This window comes from Staurois parvus, unplaced genomic scaffold, assembly GCF_062004578.1.
Source record: "Staurois parvus isolate SC_StPar_1 unplaced genomic scaffold, SC_StPar_1.0 ptg000025l, whole genome shotgun sequence".
Classification (NCBI taxonomy): domain Eukaryota; kingdom Metazoa; phylum Chordata; class Amphibia; order Anura; family Ranidae; genus Staurois; species Staurois parvus.
The window spans coordinates 4,000,810-4,027,588 of NW_028317821.1; the positions used below are offsets into that span (position 1 = coordinate 4,000,810).

General features: G+C 44.7%; 1 protein-coding gene across 1 annotated transcript; it reads right to left on the minus strand.

Moving 5' to 3' along the window:
- Positions 1-7,839: 7,839 nt before the first annotated feature.
- On the minus strand, positions 7,840-25,286 carry NHP2 (NHP2 ribonucleoprotein). Its single transcript, XM_089652732.1, has 4 exons — positions 25,049-25,286; positions 13,743-13,812; positions 12,418-12,523; positions 7,840-8,186 (listed from the first exon to the last, which is right to left on the minus strand). Exons 1-4 carry the CDS (start codon positions 25,215-25,217, stop codon positions 8,061-8,063), a joined length of 471 nt encoding a protein of 156 aa, XP_089508858.1. The 5' UTR covers positions 25,218-25,286; the 3' UTR covers positions 7,840-8,060.
- Between the last annotated feature and the right edge of the window lie 1,493 nt (positions 25,287-26,779).

Below are 26,779 nucleotides of genomic sequence, written 5' to 3' on the forward strand. Positions count from 1 at the left end.
CATAACTGATCACATGTGCAACACCATGGCAACTGCAAATCAGAGGCTAAGATGGCAGCTTCCTTGGCTGTAAAGAATAGGAGGGTTTAAGTTCTGCTTTGAGTAACAGACGTAAAAAAAAAGATAGGAGAGATGATTATATTATTATAATTCATTCTCGCAAGAGATACTGTTCAAATAATGTGTCATAGGCTCACAACTTACAGTGCATCCAAAAAGTATTCAAAGCGTTTAACTTTTGCCACATTTTATGTTACAGCCTTATTCTGAAATGGATTAAATTCATTTTCTTCCTCAACATTTTACAAACAATACCCCATAATGACAACGTGAAAGAAGTTTGTTTTGAAATCTTTGCAATTTATTTAAAATTTAAAAAAAATTCATGTACTTGACTCAGACTTGACGCTTGGCATTCAGGCAAAAGAGTTCAATCTTTGTTTCATCAGAACAGAGTTTTATAGGTTTTGTGCATTTTTATATGTAGCTTGTTTGTAGGTGACCAAATACTTATTTTCCACCATAATTTGCAAATAAATTCTTTCCGAATCGGTCAATGTGATCGTCTGGATTTGTGTTCTCATTTTGTCTCTCATAGTTGAGGTCTACCTATGATGCCAATTACAGGCCTCTCTCATCTTTTTAAGTGGGAGAACTTGCACAATTGGTGGCTGACTAAATACTTTTTTGCCCCACTGTATTTTGATATTATTCAAGTAGCAGAATGTGTTTTGGGATGTTATACCACGTATACTCATGGTATGCATGAGCAATATATCATTTAGGTGAGTTTGTGTAAAAAAAAAAAAAAAGTCATTTTCGAAAAATTTTTGGCAAAAATAAAATGTTCCATGGACTCAACATGCCTCTCTGCAAAATCTTTGGGGTGTCTACTTTCCGAAAAGGAGTATAGTGAAGAATACACTTTGTATAGTGACATTTTGGAACCTGGACTGTTTGCATGCTGCTGGGGATGCTACTGCCATCTTGTGCCTAATTAGTACATTGCTGGATGTTCACCATACATGGTGCAGATATGGACCTACGGAACGTGAGTGCATTTATGTTTAACCTCCCTAGCGGTATGATTATTTCAGATTTTTGTTGCTGAAAGCGGTACCATTATTTTGCATGGAAATATGCCGTTTTTTTTATTGTAGGCTGTAATTTTTAGGAATAACTCACTGAAATCTGTCCGAACAAGAGTCTAGTAAACATCCCGGGTATGATGAAATTTGAAACACGAAATCATAAATTATAATTTAATAAATAATCATAAAAAATAATATAATAATACATTTAATTCAATAATATAATCAAACTGAAAACACTGAAATTTGAAATAGAGCGCCAAGTTCGCACATCACTGAGCAAAGTCGCAAAATCGTTTTCAGTGTCTGATGATGAATTTCCCCACGAATCATTATCACTCAACTCTGCAAGTGGTTCTGATTTACTATCGCTGTTCTCTAGCTGGTCTGAAACCGCTTTTGACCTAAAGGGACACTTTTTGGACGCCATGGACGTTTCTCAGTTTCCAGGCAGAAAGAACAGACAAAATGCAGGCAGGGGACAGGACAAAGCACTAGGGACAATTTGTATGTGAAATGGGTAGAAACAGCAATGTTTTACTATGTAAAATTTGTTTGGAAAAAAATTAAAATTTTTTAAAATTTTCAAATTTCCCGCTGCCGCCCGTACGTCCCGACATCACAGGGACTGGAACACAGAAACCGGATGCCGACATCGGCCAGAGGAGATGGCCGGGGACGCTGCAGGGGACACATCGCGTGAGCGAAGGACAAGCTAAGCTCTGCAGGGACTCCATATGCAACGCCGCATGGTAAGCCCGAGTGTAGCTCGGGGTTACTGCTTTTGGCACTGACATTTTACCCCGAGCTACACTCGGGAATACCGCTAGGGAGGTTAATGTGCAATAAAAGTTTTCAAAAGGTAAAGCACTATTTTGAGCTTTTGTTTATGAGGAACACGGCTAAATCTGAGGTGGTTATCTGAAGGGAGCATCTTTTTGGAGCTATTATTCAGCAATTTGATCTTCAGAGTCCATACATTTGGGACCAAAAGTGCAGTCAGACCAAAACATTGTATAATGTGCAGTCACACTGCTGGAGGTGGGGAGATATATGGTAGAGGATGTTTTGCACTGGAATTCTGTGACAGATTCACATGGTAGTTGTTATCCCAAGGAGAGGTCACAGGAGAACACAAAAAATTGGACTTTGATTATATATTTTTTTGAAATATTCATTTTAATTAATTTTTGTGTCACATAATTTTGTTTTCCGCTATCACCATTTTAAGCATATAAATTTTATAGGTTTTGTGCCTTTTTTATATGTAGTGCAGCATATTTCCATTGATATTATTCATTATGTAACCCACTGAGACATGGGTTATGTGCACTAGCAGCTACAGTATTCATATCATACTTATTGATTTATATTTTGCATTCACCATAGTAAGTGCTTGAATTTATTCACATTTTATCACATTCAGCTACTTCTTCCGAGTACTGGGATACCACATGACACTTCCTGGAAGCCTAGCTACATACAGGCCCCCAAACTCCAATGACCACCTCCAGGCTTTCAAAGGGCATATTTCCTCATATCACTTCCCCACTACCTATCACTGGAGGCTCTAAAATGCCAGGATAGTACAAATACCACCCCAAATTACCCCTTTTTGGAAAGTAGACACCCCAAGGAATTTGATAAGAGGCATGGTCACAGGGTTTTGCAAAAGAAAAGAAAAAATACATTTTTGTTTTCTTTCATTTTCCAAAAACGTGGCAACAAATGAGATCTGCAAAATACTCACCATGTCTCTTATCAAATTCCTTGGAGTATCTACTTCCAAAAAGGGGTCATTTGGAGGGGGGCTGAGCTTCTATTATCCTAGCATTTCAGGGCCAACATTAGAAGCTTATAGCACATACTCTTGAAGACCAAGCCTTTTCTGACACTTTGTTCACCATGAAAAAACTTTTGTTAGAAAATTACTTTGAACCCCCAAACATTATATATTTTTTTTATAGCAGAGGCCCTAGAGAGTAAAGCGGTTGAAATTTGTTTACATTACACAGAATTTGCGCGGCGATTTTTCAAACACAAATCTTTTGGGAAAAATACACTTTTAGAATTTAAATACACAAAAACACAATACATTGCCCAATTGTTTGATAACGTATAAAAGATGATATTACACTGAGTAAATGAATACCAAACATGATGCACTTTAAAATTGCACATGCCTGTGCAATGGCAGTAAAGTACATACATTTTTAGTATTGATAGGTGATGCTTTAACCTCCTTAGCGGTAATCCCGAGTGTAGCTCGGGGTAAAATTTCTATACCAAAAGCGATAACCCCCGAGCTACACTCGGGCTTACCATGCGGCGCTGTTCTGGGTGTCCCTGCAGCACTTACCTTGTCCTTCGCTCCCGCGATGTGTCCCCTGCAATCTCCTCCGGCCGATGCTGGCATCCGGCTTCTGTGTTCCGGTCCCTGTGACGTTGGGACGTACGGGCGCCAGAAAATTTGAAATTTTAAAAAAAAAAAGGCATTTTTGCTGTCATTGCTGTTTCAATGCATTTCACATATATTTTGTCCCTAGTGCTTTGTCCTGTGCCCTGCCTGCATTTTGAATGTTCTTTCTGCCTGGAAACTGAGAAAAGTCCATGGCGTCCAAAAAGCGTCCCTTTACCTCAAAAGCGGTTTTAGAGCAGCGATAGTAAACCACTTGCAGAATTGAGTGATGATTTGTGGGGAAATTCGTCATCAGACACTGAAAACGATTTTGCGACTTTGCTCAGCGATGTGCGAATTTGCCTCTGTATTTCAAATTTCAGTGTTTTTGGTTTGATTATATTATTGAATTAAATTTATTATTATATTATTTTTTATGATTATTTATCAAATTATAATTTATGATTTCGTGTTTCAAATTTTATCATATCCGGAATGTTTAATAGACTCTTGTTCGTACAGATTTCAGTGAGTTATTCCTAAAAATTACAGCCTACAATAAAAAACTACATATTTCCATGCAAAAAAATGGTACCGCTTTCAGCACAAACAAATCGGAAAGAATCATACTACCAAGGAGGTTAAAAGCCTTTACAGGTCACCAATACATATTCACACAGAAAGTCTAGTACTAGAATTACTGCCCTTGATCTGACGATCACGGTGACACCTCACATGCATGGTGCCTCTGTTTACATACCGACATGGGACCAACACTTGAGTTGCCTTTGCACACGTGCATGGGAAGGGGCAGGGGTTTTTTTTTTGGTTTTATTTTGACTTTTTTTTGGATCAATTTTATTGCTATCACAGGGAATATAAATAACCCGTGATAGCAATAGGCAGTGAAAGGTACTCTTTTCTGAGAAATCTGGGGTCTATTAGATTCTAGATATCTCATCTGCCCTTAAAGTATCTGATCATACCAAGATCAGTGCGATCAGATGCTTCCCCAATTTAAAAATGGCGCTGTTAAAGTCTGGCAAAACGGAAATGATGAAATGCTCGTAGCTTCCAGTCTTAGACCATAGAGATGATTGGAGCCACTCTGATCTCTGATCAGCTTTATGATCAGCCAGCGAAACTGATCAGCCAGCGAAACTGCCGCTGCATTCTCGGATTCAGGAGAGCCCAAGAAAACTGTGGCAGGAGGAGGGGCTGCTAATTGGCCACTAGGGTTGCTTTACATGAAAGCAGACTGCCAGCTGAAAAAAAAAACAATATCAGGATGATGCCTGTAGCTGCAGGCATCATCCCACTATAACCACTCAAAGTGCAGTGACGTACCAGTACATTGCCGGTTCATGTTGGGCATATATGTATCAGCAAAAAACATGGGCATATGATGAATTGGGTCTGTGGACCAATATGAACCCAATTCATTCTTTTTTGTAATGCCCATGTTGAGGGTTAGGCCCAAAAAAAGTTTGAAATTCAGAAATCGTGACAGGTTTCCATGCGAATTGTCTGGAAAGAGCTGAATTTGGGTGGGCGGTGATGTATTGTTGTGCATAGAAATTGCCTTGGCCCACAATCAATTGGTACAAATCTTCCATGAAAAACAGCAGAGGGGCTAAATGCTAGTGCAGGTAGTGAACGGGTCTGATCCTGCTAACACTGCGTTTTTGGGGACACTATACAAAAGGAGGCACTAGTATAATTCTGTTTGTGATCAATATATTGATCCATACAAACACTATATTAGTAATGGTGGTGATCAGCAACCTATAGCATGAGTGATAGTGTACGGGCAATCTAACGCCAGCTGACCCTGGCTGGGAGGGGTGCTAACTGACCCTGACACTATCTGATGTTGCGAGTGGCAGTAATACAGTGAAAAATTCTATATACTGACACTGTACTAATGGCACTGGCTGGGTGACAGGGTGATCTACGGTTAATAGGAGCGATCAAAGAGTTATATGCGCTGATCTAACGCGTGTGTAAAATGTAGTGCTTTTACTCTGTGCTGTATTCGTTCTTTTCCTGGACCGACAGGGGGTGGGCTCAGGCTCGTTCACACCCTGAAACAGGGACGCAAGATTACGTTGCTCTGCCCAGAGCCGCTGCTTGCAGAATGCTGGAAAGCGGTCGGCAAGTATTTAAAAAAAGGTCAAAAATACCCTACTGAGAATTAAAAAAAAAAAAAAAATTAAGGGTTTTTTTATTTTATTTTTTTTAAATACTTTTATCAGAATAGTACAATGTTACCATAGTAACAGTATACTACTGTGGGGAGTGACCAGGGTTTTGTTTTTGTTTTTTAATACTTTGCTTTGCAGGAGAAATATGTCTCCTGCAATGCTAAGCTTGCTGTCATGAACCTAACTCATTCATGAACTGTCGTGAATGAGTTAAGTTTTTGACAGCTCGATGATAGGTGCTATGATTGGCCCTATGTATCATTTGACAGCTGTGGGCCAATCACAGCTCACTAGGAAGAGAAGCAGAGCTGTTATGAATCAAATTGATACATAACAGCTTTGCTAACATTGTGACCACATTTTCAGCAGGATCTTCTTTCCGCTGTGCCTGCCTGACACAGCAGTCGCGGGTGGGGAGTGTTACCCTGTGTTAGTACAGCCAGAATAACATGCCCGTACGTCGCTTTGCCGGTAGCTGCTGCACATCTGCAGTACATTGCGGGCGGGAAGTGGTTTAAACAAGTATAAATACTATACCTTCCTATTTACTAATGCTACCAGCATAAGGATTAAAAATAATGCTGAGTGAGAGTGAAGTTGTTTTATTCATCCCTGGTATTTGAATGACAGGAAGATGAGAGTTGTGTACACCTTGCACTTTTACAGTTTGAATTAAAGAGAAAAAAAAAGTTATGTTGTAGTTGACAAGCCTAACAAGAATCTTCTTGCTATTGTAACTTTAAAAGGAAGCTGAACTCGGGAAGTGTCCCAAAAAAAAAAAAAAAGGGCAAAGGGCTAGTCACTAGTATTGCCTGTGGTCTCCCTAAAGCTGATCTTTCTCCACTATTGACTTAGCCTTACTTGTTCTGATCTTTGTACCAGTATGGAGTGGACCATTTTTGTAAAGCACGGTTACTTCATGTCAGGATGAGAACAATAATGACATCAGTCAGAGGCAGCAGTGCCTTCAATCTCACATCAGATCTACAGCTATGAGGCTGTCTGCACCCTCACATACCAGGAACGCTCTGCTGTTTTTTCAGGTGGAATTGAATATAAAAAAAGGTTGATTTTTCAGGGAGCTGCTCGGAAAAATTAATATAGCTAAATATTCCCTACAACATTACAAATGTTACCTTTTGGAGCTCAGCTGCACTTTAACCACCTCCCGCCCGCCATATAGTCCAATGACGGGCGCAAGGTGGTTCTCTTGTTCTGATAGGACATCATATGACGTCCTGCCATTCTCACCGCGCATGCGCGGCTCAGGGAGTGCGCGGCGATCGGCGGTGCTGTGTCCCTCGGACACAGCGGAACACCGATCATGGAAAGAGCCAAAGATGTCGGCTCGGTCATGTGATCAGCTGTGTCCAATCACAGCTGATCGCATGTAAACAGGGAAATGCCGGTTATCGGCATTTCTCTCCTCTCGAGCTGTCCCGCTGACAGCTTGCGAGGAGAGGAGAGCCGGTAATCGGCTTTCCGTGGAGGGGACATGTACACAGATCATCAGGGCACTGATGATCAGTGTGCCCCCAGAAGTGCCACCTGTCAGAGTCCATCAGTGCCAGCTGAACAGTGCCACATGACAGTGCCCATCAAAGCTGCCCTTCAGTGTCACCCATCAGTGCCAATCAGTGCCACCTTTCAGTGCCCATCAGTGATGCCTGTCAATGCCCATTAGTGCCACCTACCAGTGCCTCCTCATCAGTGCCCATCACTACAGCCTCATTAGCGTACATCAGTGAAGGAGAAAAATCACTTATTTACAACATTTTATAACAAAAACTAAGAAAAAAAACTTTATTTTTCAAAATTTTCTGTGGTTTTTGGTTTGTTTAAAAACAATAAAAAACCCAGAGGTGATTAAATACCACCACAATAAAGCTGTCACAAAAAAATGCTAAAAATGTCATATGGGTACAGTATTGTATGACCGCGCAATTGTCATTCAAAGTGTGACAGTGCTGAAAGCTGCAAATTGGCCTGGATAAGAAGGGGGTATAAGTGCCCTGTAGGCTTGTGGTTAAAAAGCCACTTTACACCTATGAATGTGTTGCACATTTGTTTTAGGGGTCCTCCTGTTTCTAATGGGCCTCCATTGCACATCTAAGTTCTTACTATAATTAATGACGACAAGTAAAAGTGTGTTTAGGCCCATACACAGTGGGCAGTTTAATTTGTTGCAGTCAACAAAAGGTTCAGGTGTATTAAAATATACTACAAACAAACCAGTCAACTTACAAAAGTATTGCAGTATACATAAAACATCAGAAACGTCACTTCTGGCAGAAACAAAAGTTCAAACTGTACAATCCAAAACAAAAGTGGAATTTTTACTCTTCCTCCCTGAGTTATCATGGCCATTCAATAAGGCAATGGTAATGCTTGTACTTCTTCCATACAGTCATTATATGAGTCTTCATATTCACTGTTTGGTTTAACCATTATAACACAAGTAGGTCGCTTGGAGCCAGCTGCAGCACCTAAATCCTGTAAGTAACAAAAATATGGTTGTTAAATTACTTTTACATTAAACCTCCATTTCCTCTTCTGCTATCATGTTTAAACAAGTTTTGAACATTTCAGGCAATCTTTCATGTATTACATTTTTGTCCAAACAAAAAAAAAAAAAAAGCACCACAATGCATAAATGCGCAAAAACAGATATGAAACACAGCAGCTTTAAAACCCATGACCAATTACCCTCGGTGCCGGCCAACCCCTCAACTTCCTACATAACAGATGGCTGTGTAGACATCCAAAATCTTGAAGCCTGCTGCTGGGAACAAAGTTTTTTACAGTTTAAAGTTTTCTTTTTTTCGAAAATGATGAAAATCTCCAAAAAAACCTGTTCACCTGTACGGAGCCCGCTGCACATAGCAGCCGTGATACCCATTACCACAGGTGTTAGCAGACCATACACCACAATATACCGCCCCTAAGAGAGTATACATCATAATGCTTGCAATGGCAAATGCTCACTAGTCAGCGCAACCACGTGACTGTGCCGACCAATGAGAAGTGAATGGGAGGCTGCTTCTTCTGGTAAATAGTACTAGAAGAAAGAAGCGCTTCTGATTAATCAGCAAACGCTGACCAATGAGTGCTTGCCATTTTGAGCATTATGATGGATACTCACTCCAGGACTGTATATTGTTGTGTACGGACCACTATAAATCGAAAGCACAGGGCATAAGAGCTACTATGTGCAGGAGGGTCTAGAACAGCAATGGGCAAACTACGGCCCGCGGGCCGTATATGGCCCGGCGGACCTTTTAATCCGGCCCGCGGAGCTAGGCTCCCGCTAGGCTGCTCTCACAGTCTGCCCTGAAGACCGGTGTAGCATGAAAATCTGTCTCCTATGAGGATCTGTCCCCCTCGACGTATCTGCGCATGTGCCGGAGATCGCCGATCGGCTGCTAATGCCTGAAACTGGCACATGCGCAGATATGTCGAGGGGGACAGATCCTCATAGGCGACAGATTTTCATGCTACAACGGAACGGCGCGGGAACACGGCGAGAGGAACGCGCGGAGCAAAGGTAAGTGAATTGACACGGGGGACTTGGGGACTTAATATGGGGAATGAATTACTATATGGGGGATGAATTACTATATGGGGGATGAATTACTATATGGGGGATGAATTACTATATGGGGGATGAATTACTATATGGGGGATGAATTACTATATGGGGGATGGATTACTATATGGGGGATGAATTACTATATGGGGGAATATTACTATACTTACTATGGATGACACATACACATCATTCATCTACTCTTGGTCCGGCCCCCGGGTCCAATATATGAACCCATTGCGGCCCTCAAGTCAAAAAGTTTGCCCACCCCTGGTCTAGAAGGTTGTCCAGGATATTTGAAGTTAGTTCACCTTTTAATTTTTCATGCAAAGGTGAACTTACCCTTTAACCTATGACATCCTCCCATTCTAACTGCGCATTCGCGGCGATGCGCTGTGTCCCTCAGACACAGTGGATCACCGATCCACGGAAAGAGCAGAAGATGTCAGCTCAGTCATGTGATCAGCTGTGTCCAATCACAGCTGATCACATGTAAATAGGGAAATGCTGGTTATCTCACGCTGACAGCTCGGGAGAAGAGGAAAAGAGCCGGAAATCGGCATTCCTCGGAGGGGACATGTACACAGATCATCAGAGCACTGATGATCAGTGTGCCCTGATGATCTGTGTAGCCCCAGCAGCGCCACCTATCAGTGCCAGCTCTCAGTGCTCATCCATGCCACCTGCCAGTGCCCATCAGTGCCACATATCAGTGCCCATCTGAGCTGCCTTTCGGTGTCACACATCAGTGCCGCCAGTCATTAAGTACCCCCAACAGGTTATGTTTTCAGGATTTCCTCCACCATGCACAGATGCTTTCAATCAGTGGCTTGGTATTTATGACAGCTATGTTATCTAAAGCTGGCCATAGACTGTTCAAATCGATTTGAACCATGTATGGGCAGGTTGAGTGCACTGTTCGATCAATCAACTTGGGTACAGCAAGACTGCTAGATTTCACATGCAATTACTGCTAGTGGCTGTTACAGCCGCTAGCAATATTCACTGTCTTCTCCCAGTGGGGACGGCTCCATGGGAGGGAGCACTATGGGGGAGATTTACTAAAACTGGTGCACTCAAATCTGGTGCAGCTGTGCATGATAGCCAGTCAGCTTCTAACTTCAGCTTGTTCAATTTAGTTTTGACAATAAAACCTGGAAGCTGATTGCAGAGATGTGCAATTTATATTGTCCGATGTCCGGAACATGCAGTGCCAGGCAGGTAGGTTTTTTCTTTGCCTTTAGCCCTGCTGCGGGCAAGCAGCAGGGCTCACCTGTCAGGTGGAAGCATTTGGGTGGCAGCTCACAGGGCCAGCCTCTCTCCCCTGCCCGCTATATCTCCTAGGCTCTGACTGCCCATCTGCAGGCCTGAGACAGGTTCAGTGGGTGCAGGCGGGATGTGGTATAGGAGAGGGAGGAGAGCAGACACATCCGCTCCCCTCCTTGTTCTGACCCGGATGTGACGCCACTTCCGGGTCCCTGTTTAACAGATTCCCAGTCATCGAGGTCGGGAAAGAATGTAATGCGGTGTGATATACACTACATTACATTCAGGGGAGCACAGGGGGAGATCTCTCAAAAAAAAAAAAGAGAACCTGTCACCAAAAAATCTAAACATGTGACTTTTTGTTCCCTGTGATTAAAAAAAAAAGTTAAATAATTTTTTTTCCACCTTAAAATGGAAGTTACACCCAAGCATATACCCCCTCCCTTAAATTTTTAAAGGCCCCCACCCCCACATATGTACGCACGCAAAAACGTAAAGGCATGCGCTAGGGTGCCTACATGTGAAAATGGCGATTGCGATACATGTTACATATCGCCGCACATGCAATAATTCTAGCACGAGACTTCCTCCATAATGCTAAACTGATGACCTGTATTATACAGGATTTATATAGCGCCAACAGTTTGCTCAGCGCTTTACAATATAACGGGAGACAATACAGCAACAATACAGTTCAATACAAGAGGGACAGGAGGGCCCTGCTCCTTAAAAGCGCCACCTATAGAAAATATAGAGTACGACAGTTTGTTGCCGTTTCATGAGTGCACACAAATTTAAGGTTTTAAAGGTTGGATATCTATTTACTCATCTTTTATATTTTACAAAAAAATGTATAATTTATTGCTTTTTGTGCCCTAAAATTAACTTGTGTATTTTTTGCTGAAATTTTGAGTTTCCTAGACCTTTGTGATAATATCGTGTGACATGAAAAATTTAAACTGTAATTTTATTCTCTAGGATCTCTGATTTAAAAAAATATATAATTGTTGGGGGTTTTGTGTAATCTTCAGGCCTTAAATGATTTTTTAAACGTGCAAAAAAAAAAAAAATGGAAGTGGATGAAGGATAAGCCTGACACTCCCCTTTCCTGACAAACACCCAATCGGTGCTCAATACACTGCAAGGTCTCTCTCCTCCCTGCTAGTCCCTGGGTGTGGTGCTCGAGAGAGGCAGAGAGGGGAGGAGAGATAAAAAGTGCAATGTTAAAAATATTAAACGTTTAAGTCGCCATAAAGCCCCTTTAGTTTTTAAAAGCCCGACATTACTTAAAGCAGATTTAAATATGGGTTTGATTAAAGTTTATGTTTTTTTTATCATCAGGACAAGTAGACTATCATGAGGGACAAGTAGATTAGGACACCCATTTAGTCTCTGGACAAGTAGTTTTTTCAAAAATTGCCACACCCCTGTGATTGGTTTCTATGGAAAGTTGCACCTGATTGTGCACTATGCAGTTTTAGTAAATAACCCCTTGTCTGTGTTGAGGGGGGAATCAAGTGGCTTTAAAAAAGAAATGCACTCTGTCTATGGCCTGTCTAAGGGAAATTTGCAAAAACTTGGCTCGTTTGGGGTCTTTGAGGATTGGGGAGAGAAACTACTGCTGTATCTAGCCATTTGCTGCACTTCTACTTTAAGGAAAAATTGACAGAAAATATGGGCTCACTAAAAACACACTAACTAAAGAGGATTATAAATATTGTGACAATGAAAAGTAAAAAACGCACAAAACTACCATAGCGCAGTTGTTTTTTTTTTTTTAGACGTTTTTCTGAATACCAACTCAAAATGCATTCCCTACAACATTTCAAGCTTATTAATGTAGTTGCTAAACAATATCAGTAGGTTACTCACAGATTTGGAAGGGATGTATGCATATGGAATTCCACGATCCTCACACATGACAGGAACATGGCAATATACTTCAATGGGAAGGGTGTCTCCAGCAAGCACAACGATTCTGAAATAAAACGCAATATTATTATACAGGGAAAAAAAAAGTGTGGAAGCTCACATTAAAGTAGAGCGTCACCATAACAGGGGAAGTTCCGCTTTGTGCCCTCCTCCCCTATTTTGGTTTTGACAGGTACCCAACTCCCACTTCCATTTAGATCACTGCGGCAGGTCCATCGGAAGTTCTCCTTCCCCTCCCTGCTTGCAACTTCCTGGGACATGCCACAGGTCCCAGAAGTCTGAAGGACCATTCACAAAATGTAGCAAGGGAAGCTGGCTGTGAAGCCACAAGGAATCACAGCTGGCTGCCCACAATAAACATGCTGGCACAGAGGACCTAAAGAACTGGTTCAGGTGAGGATGGCGCTAGATCCCTGGATAGGCAAGTGTAATTTTATTAAAAGCCAGCAGCTACAGTATTTGTAGCTGCTGTTTTTTTTTTTTTTTTCCCAACAGGCCAAAGAACCGCATAGCGATTTCAGTGTAAAAGAACCGTGTTTTGATGACTGGCATCCAGGGTCCTGTTTAGCCTCCACTATTCTAACTCAGCACCGTTCTAATGGCCAATGGTGCAAAGTACCAGACATTGCTTTAGCAAATCATGAATTTACAATCCTATGAATAGCAATAACAATGGTAAACAAATTTAATCTACCTGCATGTGACAAATGATGCCAAAGCAATTACTTAGATGTCAACACAGTTCCAAGCTGCTATACCTCAGAGAAAAACCTACAGATTGTAAGAGAATGTCCTGAACCCATAATGTCAATACTATTTGCTTTGGAGTCAAGCTGGCTTTTTGAAAGCTTGTGTGGAATAAAAAGCCCCAATTAAAGCATAAAACCAATGGTCTTATGCTGCAGGTAGGTACCGTGATTGCTTTCTCCCAAGAGGAGAGTTGGTCACAGTGGTGTAGATAGTGGGTGGAAACAGATTGACTCTACCCATTCTGCCTTCAGAGGAAAATGCTTTCCAAGAGTTCCCCATGAGAGATTTAAAATGTACACATAAGGAAAGACAGTTTTATGTTATCCAGTATAAAAGACTATTTTCTACGTACTTTCAACAAATGGAAAAGGTAATGTGTGTGCGCCTCAGTAAAGAATGAAATACAAAAAACAACAAGCTAATAGACAATTACGTAAGTTTCTACACGCCCTGTTTACAATACAATGTGCAGAAAAAATGCAAGTCAATGGACATTATGCGAGTGACTAACTTACCCCTTTTCTCCTTTGTTGATGAACTTCTGCACCTCTTTTACACCTCTCCGAATATTCTTCTGTTTGACAGCTGAAAAGAAAGAAAAAAATGAAATGGATGACAACCTGTTAATGCTCATCAGATATGCACCACATGTATTTTACGCCATTATATTTGCCTTCAAATAGTAATAACCACCAAAATATCAAAAAGCGGGAAAGCAGGCACCTATTTCAGGTGCATTTCAAAAGTGAACTATGACAGATTTCTTCAGTTAATAATAAAAATATATAATTTTCCCTTATGGAGGTCCTAAATGCAGAGCTGCAAAGACATCAGTGATGTAGTGGCCAGCCGGTGGAATCAGAGTACAGAGTGGGGAAGTGCAGCCACCGAAAACAATGATTCTTAGATCTGCAAGACAACTAGATTTACCAGCGCAGGTACTGCTAAGTGTTATGCATGTGAAAGACTTTTGTTGTTAGGATGCAAGTTTTCAAACAGTATCTCTAGCTCTCCTCCTCTATCCCTATATTCAACTTTCAAATTAAAGTGATTGTAAAGGTAAAATGTTTTTTTAATCAAAAACAAACATGTTTACACTTACCTGCTCTGTGGCTGTGAACCTCCTCTTCTCGGTTCCCCCATCAGCATGTCCAGTGCCCCCACGGGAAGCCGCTTCCCATGAAGGCAGCCGTAATTGCTTGTTCCCAAGCCGCGCTGCTGCGTCCATTGACACAGACAGCGGGATTCCCCCAGTCACTGACTTCGATAGTACCGGGAGCCAATGGCCCCTGATGCACCAGCAAAGCCAGCAAGACAGGGAAGTGAGGGGAGAGAAAAGCTGCAGACGTGCACGGCACTGGATCAAATGAGAGCTCAGGTAAGTAAAAAGGGGAGGCGAGAAGGGATGCTGATGCCTAAACATTTTTTTTTTTTTTTAAAGGTTCAGGCTTTAGAAACACTTTAACAATTGGATATATTCATTTATTATGAGCTCTGAGTTTATCCCCATCCACAAATTGTGTTCAACCATTGGGCGTTAGGCAAGTATTAAACACTAACTGCATGTTGGAACTACAGATAGTAAGGGTAGGTTTGTTGCAGTTACCCCATAAAAACCCCAAACGTTTTCCAATCCTGTAGTAAGATTGAAGAAAAGTAAAGTCAAGGGCAAAGTAAAGGGCATCTGAAGTAGTAAGTGTGACACAAATGTGCATCCTGAATAATAAACCTCTTGGTATTTCAAGATTTTCTGAGCTCTGCTACGTAGAATGAATAAATATTTATGAATTCTTTAACCTCCATAGCGGTCTGATTATGTCCATATTTCTGTGCTCAAAGCAGTACATTTTTTTGCATGGAAATATGTAGTTTTTTATTATAGCCCTGTAATTCTTAGGAATAACTCACTGAAATCTGTCCGAACAAGAGTCTAGTAAACATCCCGGGTATGATAAAATTTTAAACACGAAATCATAAATTATAATTTAATAATCATAAAAAATAATAATATAATAATAAATTTAATTCAATAATGAAATCAAACCAAAAACACTGAAATTTTAAATATAGCGCCAAGTTCGTACGTTGCTGAGCTCAGTCGCAAAATCGTTTTCAGTGTCTTTCCCCACGAATCATCACTCAATTCTGCAAGTGATTCTAATTTACTATCGCTGTTCTCTAGCAGGTCTAAAACCACTTTTGACCTAAAGGGATGCTTTTTGGACGCCATGGACATTTCTCAGTTTCCAGGCAGAAAAAACAGAAAGCATGCAGGCAGAGCACAGGACAAAGCACTAGGGACAAAATGTATGTGAAATGGTTTGATACAGTAATGTTATACTATGTGATTTTAGTGTATTGAGTGAATGAATGTCACTTTTTACATTTTTGAATTTCCCGCCGGGTCCGTCCCTGTACGTCCTGACGCTCGCAGGGAACGGAACCCGGAAGATGGATGCCGCCATCGGCTGGAGGACATGGCCTGGAACGCTGCAGGGGGGACATCGCGGGAGCGAAGGACAAGGTAAGTGATCGAGGGAATCCCTGAGCAACGCAGCAGTGTAATTCCAAGTGTAGCTCGCGGTTACCGATTCTGGTACTGAACGTTAACCCCGAGCTACACTCGGGAATACCACCAGGGGGGTTAAACCATGGTTTAAGAAGGAAAAAAAAAAAAGTGTGAACATTAGCTTCTGGCTTTGGCCAGCCAGGGTGTTTTTTTTTTTTAGCTTTAGGAAACAAAAGAATGAGGCTTCAATATGTAGAAGCTAGAAAACAAGTATTCCCAAGTATCTTATCAAGAGATAGCAGTGTAGATGACCCTCTGCTGGCCAAAAATATATTGACTGTTATGATTATTAGGACTCAAACAAACCCAGACACAGGACACTCCAAATGACAACCACCAGGGATCTGCAAGTAAACAGAGCCTGACCACATTGCAGGGATGTTGAATTTGTATCGCCCGACACCCTGGACATGTAGTACTAGGCAGGTAGTTTTTTTTTTCAACCTTTAGCCCTGCTGCGGGCAAGCAGCAGGGCTCACCTTGTCAGGTGAAAGCATTTGGGTGGCTGCGCTGCCGCCCGGTTGCTTTCACACAGCCCACTACAGAGCCAACCTCTGTCCCCTCCTATGCAAACCTCCCCCTGCCCATCTGTGGGCCTGGGACTGGTTCAGCGTGCACTGGCGGTTAGAGGGGAGGGAGGAGAGCGGACACGTCCACTCTAGTGGTGCACCGAAATGAAAATTCTGGTGCCAAAACCGAAAATTCAAGATGCACTTGGCCAAAAACCGAAATTGACAGTTTTTAAAAATTAATCTATTTTTCAAATGCAGTTTTTTGGGAAAAAATACGCTTTAATAATAAAAAAAAAAATATATGTACCCCAATTTTTTTTTAAATATGAAAGATGATATTTTACCGAGTAAATATAAACATGTTGTGCAATGGCATTAAACGACGGTACTTAATCTCCATGGGTGACACTTTACAAATTTCTACAGGTTACCAGTGTACAGTTAAAGAGGAGGTCTAGTGCGAGAATTATTGCTCTTGCTCTGACGTTTCTTGGCGATACCTCACATGTGTAGTTTGAACACAGTTTACATATGTGGGTGTGGCCTATATATGCACTCACCACTACGCACGAGCACGGAGGGGGACGAGGGCACTTTAAACTTATTAATTTTTTTTGTACACTGTCCCTCAAAAAAAATGTTTTAATCACTTTTATTCTTATCACAAGGAATACATGCACTCCTTATGATTATTATTATTATACAGGATTTATATAGCGCCAACAGTTTGCACAGCACTTTACAATATGAGGGAGACAGTACAATTACAAAACATTTCAGTACAGAAGGAATAGGAGGGCCCTGCTTGTGGAGCTTACCTAAAGGAAGGGGGAGGTGATACAAAAGGTGATATCTGCGGGGGATGATCTGGCGGAGGTGATTCAAGTACAGGCAGACAGGGTGGGGGCTGAGCGGACATGCTGTGGGAGTTCCAGGATGGGAGAGGCTCTGGAGAAGTCCTGGAGTCGAGCGTGGGAGGAGGTGATGAGGGAGCTAGAGAGGAGGATATCATGGGAGGAGCGAAGTGGGCGATATCTGTAGATGAGGTCAGTGATGTAGCTAGGGGCAGTGTTGTGGATGGCTTTGTAAGCTGTGGTTAGTATTTTGAATTTTATATGTTGGGTTAGTGGAAGCCAGTGGCGGGATTGGTAGAGAAGGGCAGCAGTCGCTGATCGGTTGGCAAGGTGTATGAGTCTAGCAGCAGCATTCATAAAAGACTGAAGGGGGGATAGCCTGTGTAACAGTAGACCAGTGAGGAGGGAGTTGCAGTAATCGAGGCGGGATATAACCAAGGCGTGGATAAGTTTTGATAGAAATAAGTAGTGACAGGTCCTCTTTATGGAGAGATAAGGGGTCAATAAGACCAAACATCTCTCGTCTACAATGTAAAACATTAGATTAAAAAACAAAAAAAAAACCCTGCCTTGTTTACAAGGCTCCGGAACCGGAAGGGACATCGCTCTGGTCCTCCAAGGGCATAGAGATGAGTGGAGGCCATCTTTCCTTCGCTTATCTCTATGCCCAGCACCAGGATCGTTCTGTGGTTTCTTAGGTAAGGCTGAGAACCACCAAGCAGCAGCGGGCGGTGAGGTTATTTTCAGCAGCTGTATCGGTGCTTATTTTCATATAGGCCAAATGCAGACAGTGGTGTTTTTGGCCGAAATGTTTCGACCGCCAAAATTTAGGTGCATACCTAGCCCTTATTGTCTAGAATGTCACTTCCGGGTCCACGGTCACAGGAAAATGTAAAACAGTGTGATGTACACTGCATTACACTCAGGGGAGACGTGCTGGGTCTTTTAGACCCTGGATGTCTCAATAAAGAGAATCTGTCACCAAAAATCATCACGTGACTTTTTGTCCCCTATAGGATGGAAAAGAAGTAATGAAAAAATTATTTTTTAATTGTAAAAAATTAAAGTTACACCCAAGCACAAAACATCCCCTCAAACAAAAAAAAATTTGAAGCCCCCCCACCACATATACGCATGTAGAAATGTAAACCCACCCACTGGGGTGCCTATGCATGAAAACATTGACTGCGATACAAAAATTACATATCGCCACGCACGCCAGAATGAGAGCAATAATTCTAGCACCAGACCTCCTCCATAACACTATACTTATGACCTAGAAAGGCTTTAAAAGGGACGCCTATAGAAAATATAGGGTACTGAAGTTTGTAGCCATTTCATGAGTGCACACAAATTTAGGGTCTGACATGTCTATTTACTCGGTGCAACCTCATCTTTAATATTTTACCAAAAAATAGGGTAATTTATTGCTTTTTTGTGCCTAAAATTAACAAGTGTATTTTTTACTGAAATTTTGCATTTCCTAGACCTTTGCGGTAATAACATGTGAAATGAAAAATTGAAACTATCACTATTTCAAAAAAATATATAATGTTTGGGGATGTTGTGTAATCTTCAGGCCTAAAATGATTTTTTTAAACGTGTGCAAAAAATGCAAAAATGGCTCTAGCAGGGATAAAAGACAAGCCTGACACTCTCCTTTTCTGAGGGGCACCCAATTGGTGCTCATTACACTGCAAAGTCTCTCCCCTCCCTGATAGTCCCCGGGTGTGATGCTAGAGACAGGCAGGGAGGGGAGGAGGAAATATACAGTGCAATATACAGTGCAAAGTTAAAAAAATTAAAGGTTTAACTCGCCTTAACCCTTTGAGGACCGTAAGATTTTGGAATGCCACAATAATTATTTTTTTTTTTAAAGTTCGTAAACTTCAGTTGCTGTAACTAAGCCATTTCATGAAATAATTGGCAAAAAGCTAGATCCATTTGTTGTTTGTTGATAAGAATTAAAATTTTGACTCAAACCAAAAAAAAAAAAAAAAAGAGTTTTAAGTTCCTAATCAGATGATATACGCAATTAAAAACATGGGACAAATACGTCCCTTGGTCCTCAAAGGGTTAAAGCTCCAGACATTCCTAAAAGCACCTCAGATTTAAATACGGTTTTGGTTTAAAAAAAAATTTTTTAATCTGGACAAGTAGATTGGGACCCAGATTTAGTCCCTGGACAAGTAGTTTTTTTTTTTAAATGTCCACACCCCTGCACTGGCATTGCTACCTGGTCGTATGGATATATACGTTACATAGAGGAGTCTGGCTGAAAAAAATCCATCTAGTTCAACCATACGTGTTGGAAGGTGACTGACAGCGTCTAGCACCACAGAAGCCACACTGCTAATTTCCTTCCATCTTGATGTGGCACCAGAGAAATATCCCAACTCCCACAAAGAGAGAGGAGGACAATGACATGTGCCATTTCTGCAGGATGTGTACTTGCTGCACCTCACCTCTCCCAAGAAGGTAAATGCTTCACCCAACAATGTACATCAATGAACGTCCCAACAGTGTGAAGAATATTAAAAAGAGAAAGATCTGGTCAGAGACTGAAAGCGCGATAGGCGTTGTGGAGACGGAGGACATGCTTCTAGAGACATATCACATGAGACTACTAGAAATCACTATATAAACAGAGCAATAAGGGGAAACAGATTAGAGTCTGCAGGGGCCCCAAGGGCTAGTGCCAAAGGGTTGCATGCGGCCCCTGGGCTGTATAATAATCCCCTTTGCTCCTTCCCAGTCTGCTATCTCTAAGGTAATGTAAGAAAGTGAAGGATGCAAGAGCTGGATCAGCACAGACAGTAATTAAAGCCGTATTAAACCCAAAAATATGATATATTGCAGCTTACCAGTCATTAGATGTGGTGGCTGCATTCGTTTTCTTCCCCGTTTTCACCTGGTGATTTTGGCCAATAATACACCTCCTGTATTAGTGTCCCCATTCTGGATGTAGAAGCACAGAGGGCACATATGGACAGCAGCAGTGTCAAGTCTGGGAATTGGTAAGTTGCTATATAATAAAAGTTTGCTGTTAGGTTTAATACTGCTTTAAAGAAAAGGACTGCCCTAAAGGAGAAGTTCACCTTTTGTAACATGTTACATCCATATTCAGGGTGTATAATGCAACAAGATGCACCAGCTCCTGCTGCTCTCAGATCCCCCGTTTTGACAGCGACCATCACCCTCCCCCAGTCAATGTCCCCCTGCAGTGTGTGACAGCACCATCACCCTCCCCCAGTCACTGTCCCCCTGCAGTGTGTGACAGCACCATTCCCCTCCCCCAGTCACTGTCCCCCTGCAGTGTGTGACAGCACAATCACCCTCCCCCAGTCACTGTCCCCCTGCAGTGTGCGACAGCACCATCAACCTCCCCCAGTCACTGTCCCCCTGCAGTGTGCGACAGCACCACCACCCTCCCCCAGTCACTGTCCCCCTGCAGTGTGTGACAGCACCATCACCCTCCCCCAGTCACTGTCCCCCTGCAGTGTGTGACAGCACCATCACCCTCCCCCAGTCACTGTCCCCCTGCAGTGTGTGACAGCACCATCAACCTCCCCCCAGTCACTGTCCCCCTGCAGTGTGTGACAGCACCATCAACCTTTCCCCAGTCACTGTCCCCCTGCAGTGTGTGACAGCACCATTCCCCTCCCCCAGTCACTGTCCCCCTGCAGTGTGTGACAGCACCATTCCCCTCCCCCAGTCACTGTCCCCCTGCAGTGTGTGACAGCACCATTCCCCTCCCCCAGTCACTGTCCCCCTGCAGTGTGAGACAGCACCATCAACCTCCCCCAGTCACTGTTCCCCTGCAGTGTGCGACAGCACCATTCCCCTCCCCCAGTCACTGTCCCCCTGCAGTGTGTGACAGCACCATCAACCTCCCCCAGTCACTGTCCCCCTGCAGTGTGCGACAGCACCATCACCCTCCCCCAGTCACTGTCCCCCTGCAGTGTGTGACAGCACAATCACCCTCCCCCAGTCACTGTCCCCCTGCAGTGTGCGACAGCACCATCAACCTCCCCCAGTCACTGTCCCCCTGCAGTGTGCGACAGCACCACCACCCTCCCCCAGTCACTGTCCCCCTGCAGTGTGTGACAGCACCATCAACCTCCCCCAGTCACTGTCCCCCTGCAGTGTGTGACAGCACCATTCCCCTCCCCCAGTCACTGTCCCCCTGCAGTGTGCGACAGCACCATTCCCCTCCCCCAGTCACTGTCCCCCTGCAGTGTGCGACAGCACCATCAACCTCCCCCAGTCACTGTCTCCCTGCAGTGTGCGACAGCACCATCAACCTCACCCAGTCACTGTCCCCCTGCAGTGTGCGACAGCACCATCAACCTCCCCCAGTCACTGTCCCCCTGCAATGTGCGACAGCACCATCAACCTCCCCCAGGCACTGTCCCCCTGCAGTGTGCGACAGCACCATCAACCTCCCCCAGTCACTGTACCCCTGCAGTGTGCGACAGCACCATTCCCCTCCCCCAGTCACTGTCCCCCTGCAGTGTGCGACAGCACCATCAACCTCCCCCAGTCACTGTCCCCCTGCAGTGTGCGACAGCACCATTCCCCTCCCCCCAGTCACTGTCCCCCTGCAGTGTGTGACAGCACCATTCCCTTCCCCCAGTCACTGTCCCCTTGCAGTGTGTGACAGCACCATTCCCTTCCCCCAGTCACTGTCCCCTTGCAGTGTGTGACAGCACCATTCCCTTCCCCCAGTCACTGTCCCCTTGCAGTGTGTCACAGCACAATTCCCTTCCCCCCCAGTCACTGTCCCCCTGCAGTGTGTGACAGCACCATTCCCTTCCCCCCCAGTCACTGTCCCCCTGCAGTGTGTGACAGCACCATTCCCTTCCCCCCCAGTCACTGTTCCCCTGCAGTGTGTGACAGCACCATTCCCTTCCCCCCCAGTCACTGTCCCCCTGCAGTGTGTGACAGCACCATTCCCTTCCCCCCCAGTCACTGTCCCCCTGCAGTGTGTGACAGCACCATTCCCTTCCCCCCCAGTCACTGTCCCCCTGCAGTGTGTGACAGCACCATTCCCTTCCCCCCCAGTCACTGTCCCCCTGCAGTGTGTGACAGCACCATTCCCTTCCCCCCCAGTCACTGTCCCCCTGCAGTGTGTGACAGCACCATTCCCTTCCCCCCCAGTCACTGTCCCCCTGCAGTGTGTGACAGCACCATTCCCTTCCCCCCCAGTCACTGTCCCCCTGCAGTGTGTGACAGCACCATCACCCTCCCCCAGTCACTGTCCCCCTGCAGTGTGTGACAGCACCATCAACCTCCCCCCAGTCACTGTCCCCCTGCAGTGTGTGACAGCACCATTCCCCTCCCCCCAGTCACTGTCCCCCTGCAGTGTGTGACAGCACCATTCCCCTCCCCCAGTCACTGTCCCCCTGCAGTGTGTGACAGCACCATTCCCCTCCCCCAGTCACTGTCCCCCTGCAGTGTGTGACAGCACCATCAACCTCCCCCAGTCACTGTCCCCCTGCAGTGTGTGACAGCACCATCAACCTCCCCCAGTCACTGTCCCCCTGCAGTGTGCGACAGCACCATCACCCTCCCCCAGTCACTGTCCCCCTGCAGTGTGTGACAGCACAATCACCCTCCCCCAGTCACTGTCCCCCTGCAGTGTGCGACAGCACCATCAACCTCCCCCAGTCACTGTCCCCCTGCAGTGTGCGACAGCACCACCACCCTCCCCCAGTCACTGTCCCCCTGCAGTGTGCGACAGCACCATCAACCTCCCCCAGTCACTGTCCCCCTGCAGTGTGCGACAGCACCACCACCCTCCCCCAGTCACTGTCCCCCTGCAGTGTGTGACAGCACCATCAACCTCCCCCAGTCACTGTCCCCCTGCAGTGTGTGACAGCACCACTCCCCTCCCCCAGTCACTGTCCCCCTGCAGTGTGCGACAGCACCATCAACCTCCCCCAGTCACTGTTCCCCTGCAGTGTGCGACAGCACCATCAACCTCCCCCAGTCACTGTCCCCCTGCAGTGTGCGACAGCACCATTCCCCTCCCCCAGTCACTGTCCCCCTGCAGTGTGAGACAGCACCATTCCCCTCCCCCAGTCACTGTCCCCCTGCAGTGTGAGACAGCACCATTCCCCTCCCCCAGTCACTGTCCCCCTGCAGTGTGAGACAGCACCATTCCCCTCCCCCAGTCACTGTCCCCCTGCAGTGTGCGACAGCACCATTCCCCTCCCCCAGTCACTGTCCCCCTGCAGTGTGCGACAGCACCATCAACCTCCCCCAGTCACTGTCTCCCTGCAGTGTGCGACAGCACCATCAACCTCCCCCAGTCACTGTCCCCCTGCAGTGTGCGACAGCACCATCAACCTCCCCCAGTCACTGTACCCCTGCAGTGTGCGACAGCACCATTCCCCTCCCCCAGTCACTGTCCCCCTGCAGTGTGCGACAGCACCATCAACCTCCCCCAGTCACTGTCCCCCTGCAGTGTGCGACAGCACCATTCCCCTCCCCCCAGTCACTGTCCCCCTGCAGTGTGTGACAGCACCATTCCCTTCCCCCAGTCACTGTCCCCTTGCAGTGTGTGACAGCACCATTCCCTTCCCCCAGTCACTGTCCCCTTGCAGTGTGTGACAGCACCATTCCCTTCCCCCAGTCACTGTCCCCTTGCAGTGTCACAGCACAATTCCCTTCCCCCCCAGTCACTGTCCCCCTGCAGTGTGTGACAGCACCATTACCTTCCCCCCCTGTCACTGTCCCCCTGCAGTGTGCGACAGCACCATTCCCTTCCCCCCCCGTCACTGTCCCCCTGCAGTGTGTGACAGCACCATTCCCTTCCCCCCCAGTCACTGTCTCCTCAAACGCACCAGAGTAGTTCTTTGAGAACTACAAGCCAACAGCTGCAAAGGCTGTCAGTACTTGTAGTTTTCCCATCCACAGGACTCTGTGAATAAATTACGCTGACGGGCTTTTTTTTTTTTTTTATTTTGACAGCTAGTGGGAGGAGAAAATCCATAGCTACCTGTCATAGGGGGGGCTGGTGGAAATGCTGCACAGAAAAGGTTTTTTTTTTACCTTCATCCATAGAATGCATAAAAGGTAAAACACCTTGAGCCTTTACAACCATTTTAATGACACCCCCAACGCATCTAAAAATGTAATGCGTTTGTGGGTACCGCAGAGAAAACATATGGTGCTTTCTCAGCTGCAACATTCTCAAAATGCTGCAGGAACCTTTTTCCAGTGTGAAACATAGGCAGAGCAGCCCATGCAAATGAAAGGGCTGCCGTGCTGTGCAAACCCGCAGTAGTGGGAACTGAAACTTCTATGTTGACATATTTATACATCATAAAGTGTTTTTTGTGAGCACAAATGTAATACATGAAAGGTAGCAAAAAAAAAAAATACTAGCCCTACCCAGATAAACCTCTGGAGACCTTTCCCATGTGTGTCTGGGTTCGCAGGACACAAGAATGACATAACCAGCTTTCCACTATACAGGGAGACATATGGGGCAGCACAGTGGCAAATGGTTAGCACTGCCGCCTGGCAGTACTAAGTTGTTGGTTTGAATCCCAGCCACGGCACCTCCTGCCTGGAGTGTGCATGTGCTCCCTGTGCGGGTTTCCTTCCACACTCCAAAGACATGCTGGTAGGTTAATTGGCTCCTGTCTAAATTGTCCCTAGTATGTATATGTGTGAATGTAAGTTAGGGACCTTACATTGTACACCCCTTGAGGGTTAGGGACTGATGTGAATGTACAATATATATGTACAGCACTGTGTAAATTGACAGCGCAGTATAAGTACCTGAAATAAATATCCAACACACTGCTCCAAGGCCAGCTCACACACGGTGCAATACCCCATCTATGTCACTGTGGGGCGCACTGCTCTCTCCATACCTTTCTTAATACACTTGTACAGTCTCTTGGTAAGTTTCCGTCCCGCCAGCGGCTGTGCGATGGGGTTGAGTGTGGTCACCATCTCCTCATATGACCGCTCCGGGACCTCCTGCGCCGTCTCCGCTTCCTCCTCTGCCTCCTGTCTCTTCTCTTTCTTCACTTTAGTCATCCTTGGTACCGAGAGCCGCACTCACACACGTGTACTCCACACGCTTCTCCCTACTTCCGGCTAACACAACTTCTGGCGGAAGTGCAGAGTGGGGAGGAGTCTGTGCTCTGTACAGGGAGGGATCGTGCAAAGCGGTTAGCTTCCTGCTGTAGGATAGACAGACCTGGCTAGACGATGTGGATGATATTCCGTGCTAATGGACAATTTGGAATGTTTGAATATTTAGAAAGCGCGGTGGCATCATGTCATATCTTCAATACTAAGCAAAAATTATAAAAAAAAAAAAAAAAATTATCTTTTGCTTTTAGAGGTAAAGAAGTGATTTTGGGTCTTTTTGATTGCAGATCTCTTCTTAAAACCACTTGTCCTCCACAGGATTTAAACCCCCCCACCTTCCTGACCAGGCCATTTTTTGCGAAACAGGACTGCATTACTTTAACCGACAATTGCGCGGTCGTGCAACACTGCACCCAAATGAAATTTATGTCATTTTCCCCCCCCCCCACAAATAGAGCTTTCTTTCAGTGGTATTTGTTCGCCTTTACTTTTTTTATGTTTTGCGCTATTAAAAAAAAAACAATTTTGAGATAAAAAAACAATATTTTGGACTTTTTGGTATTAAACATGTCCAATAAAAAAATTTTAGGCTCCATGCACACTGCAGCTGCTAAACACGTTCAGGAGCTTTTCTGCGTTTTTTCAGCAGCCCGTGAACTCTCCCTAATGTTTTCCTATGTGTCCATGTACACTATGTCATTTACAGTCAGTTGAATTTACAGTCTTTTTTTAACGCACCAAAATTGAGGGAAGGAGTAGATTTTGTCGGCGTTTCAAACGCCAAATGCCAGTAAATGTGTGTAAATGAAGTTAACCGCGTTTGTAAGCTAAAATTCAAAACACTGACGTACAAAGCCGTTTATAACATTGGCCCAAACTACATCACCGATCTTGTCACCAAATATCACCCTAACCGTCTCTTCGCTCCTCACAAGACCTCCTACTCTCCAGCTCCCTTGTCTCCTCTTCCCATGCTCTTCTCCAGGGCTTGCCCCATTCTCTGGAACTCCCTACCCTAATCTATCAGACTATCGCCTACTCTGCTCACTTTTAGGCGCACTCTGAAAACCTATCTCTTCAGGAAAGCCTTCCCCGCCCTCAGCTAATTACTGAACTCCTCCACTCTTCCTACCACTCCATCTCCCACAATTATTACCTTTTGTACCACCAGCCCCTCCCTCCTAGATTGTAAACTCCAAGGAGCAGGGCCCTCCTAACCCTCTTGTATTGAACTGTGTTGTTACTGTACTGTCTCCCTCCATATTGTACAGCGCTGAGCAAACTGTTGGCGCTATATAAATCCTGTATAATAATAATAATAATTTGCGATTAGAAGCGTTTTTTAACCGTTCCATATCCAAATGCTGTCCAGAGCCTTTTTTCATCATCAGAAATGCATACAAAGCGTTTTCCATGTATTCAAGTGGACCCGGTACACCAGTGCAGTCAGTTCCAGGTTTCGCGTGAAGGAAAAAATGGTAGAACACGCTGCATTATGTTCATGA

What these genes read in the sequence shown, in the direction of transcription:
- NHP2 (XM_089652732.1), bottom strand. Translation starts at nt 25,217, where the DNA reads ATGACTAAAGTGAAGAAAGAGAAGAGACAGGAGGCAGAGGAGGAAGCG. An exon ending in GTACAAGTGTATTAAGAAAG is followed by an intron (nt 13,813 to 25,048) that starts GTATGGAGAGAG and finishes CTTTCTTTTCAG; the next exon opens with CTGTCAAACAGAAGAATATT. An exon ending in CATACATCCCTTCCAAATCT is followed by an intron (nt 8,187 to 12,417) that starts GTGAGTAACCTA and finishes TGTTACTTACAG; the next exon opens with GATTTAGGTGCTGCAGCTGG.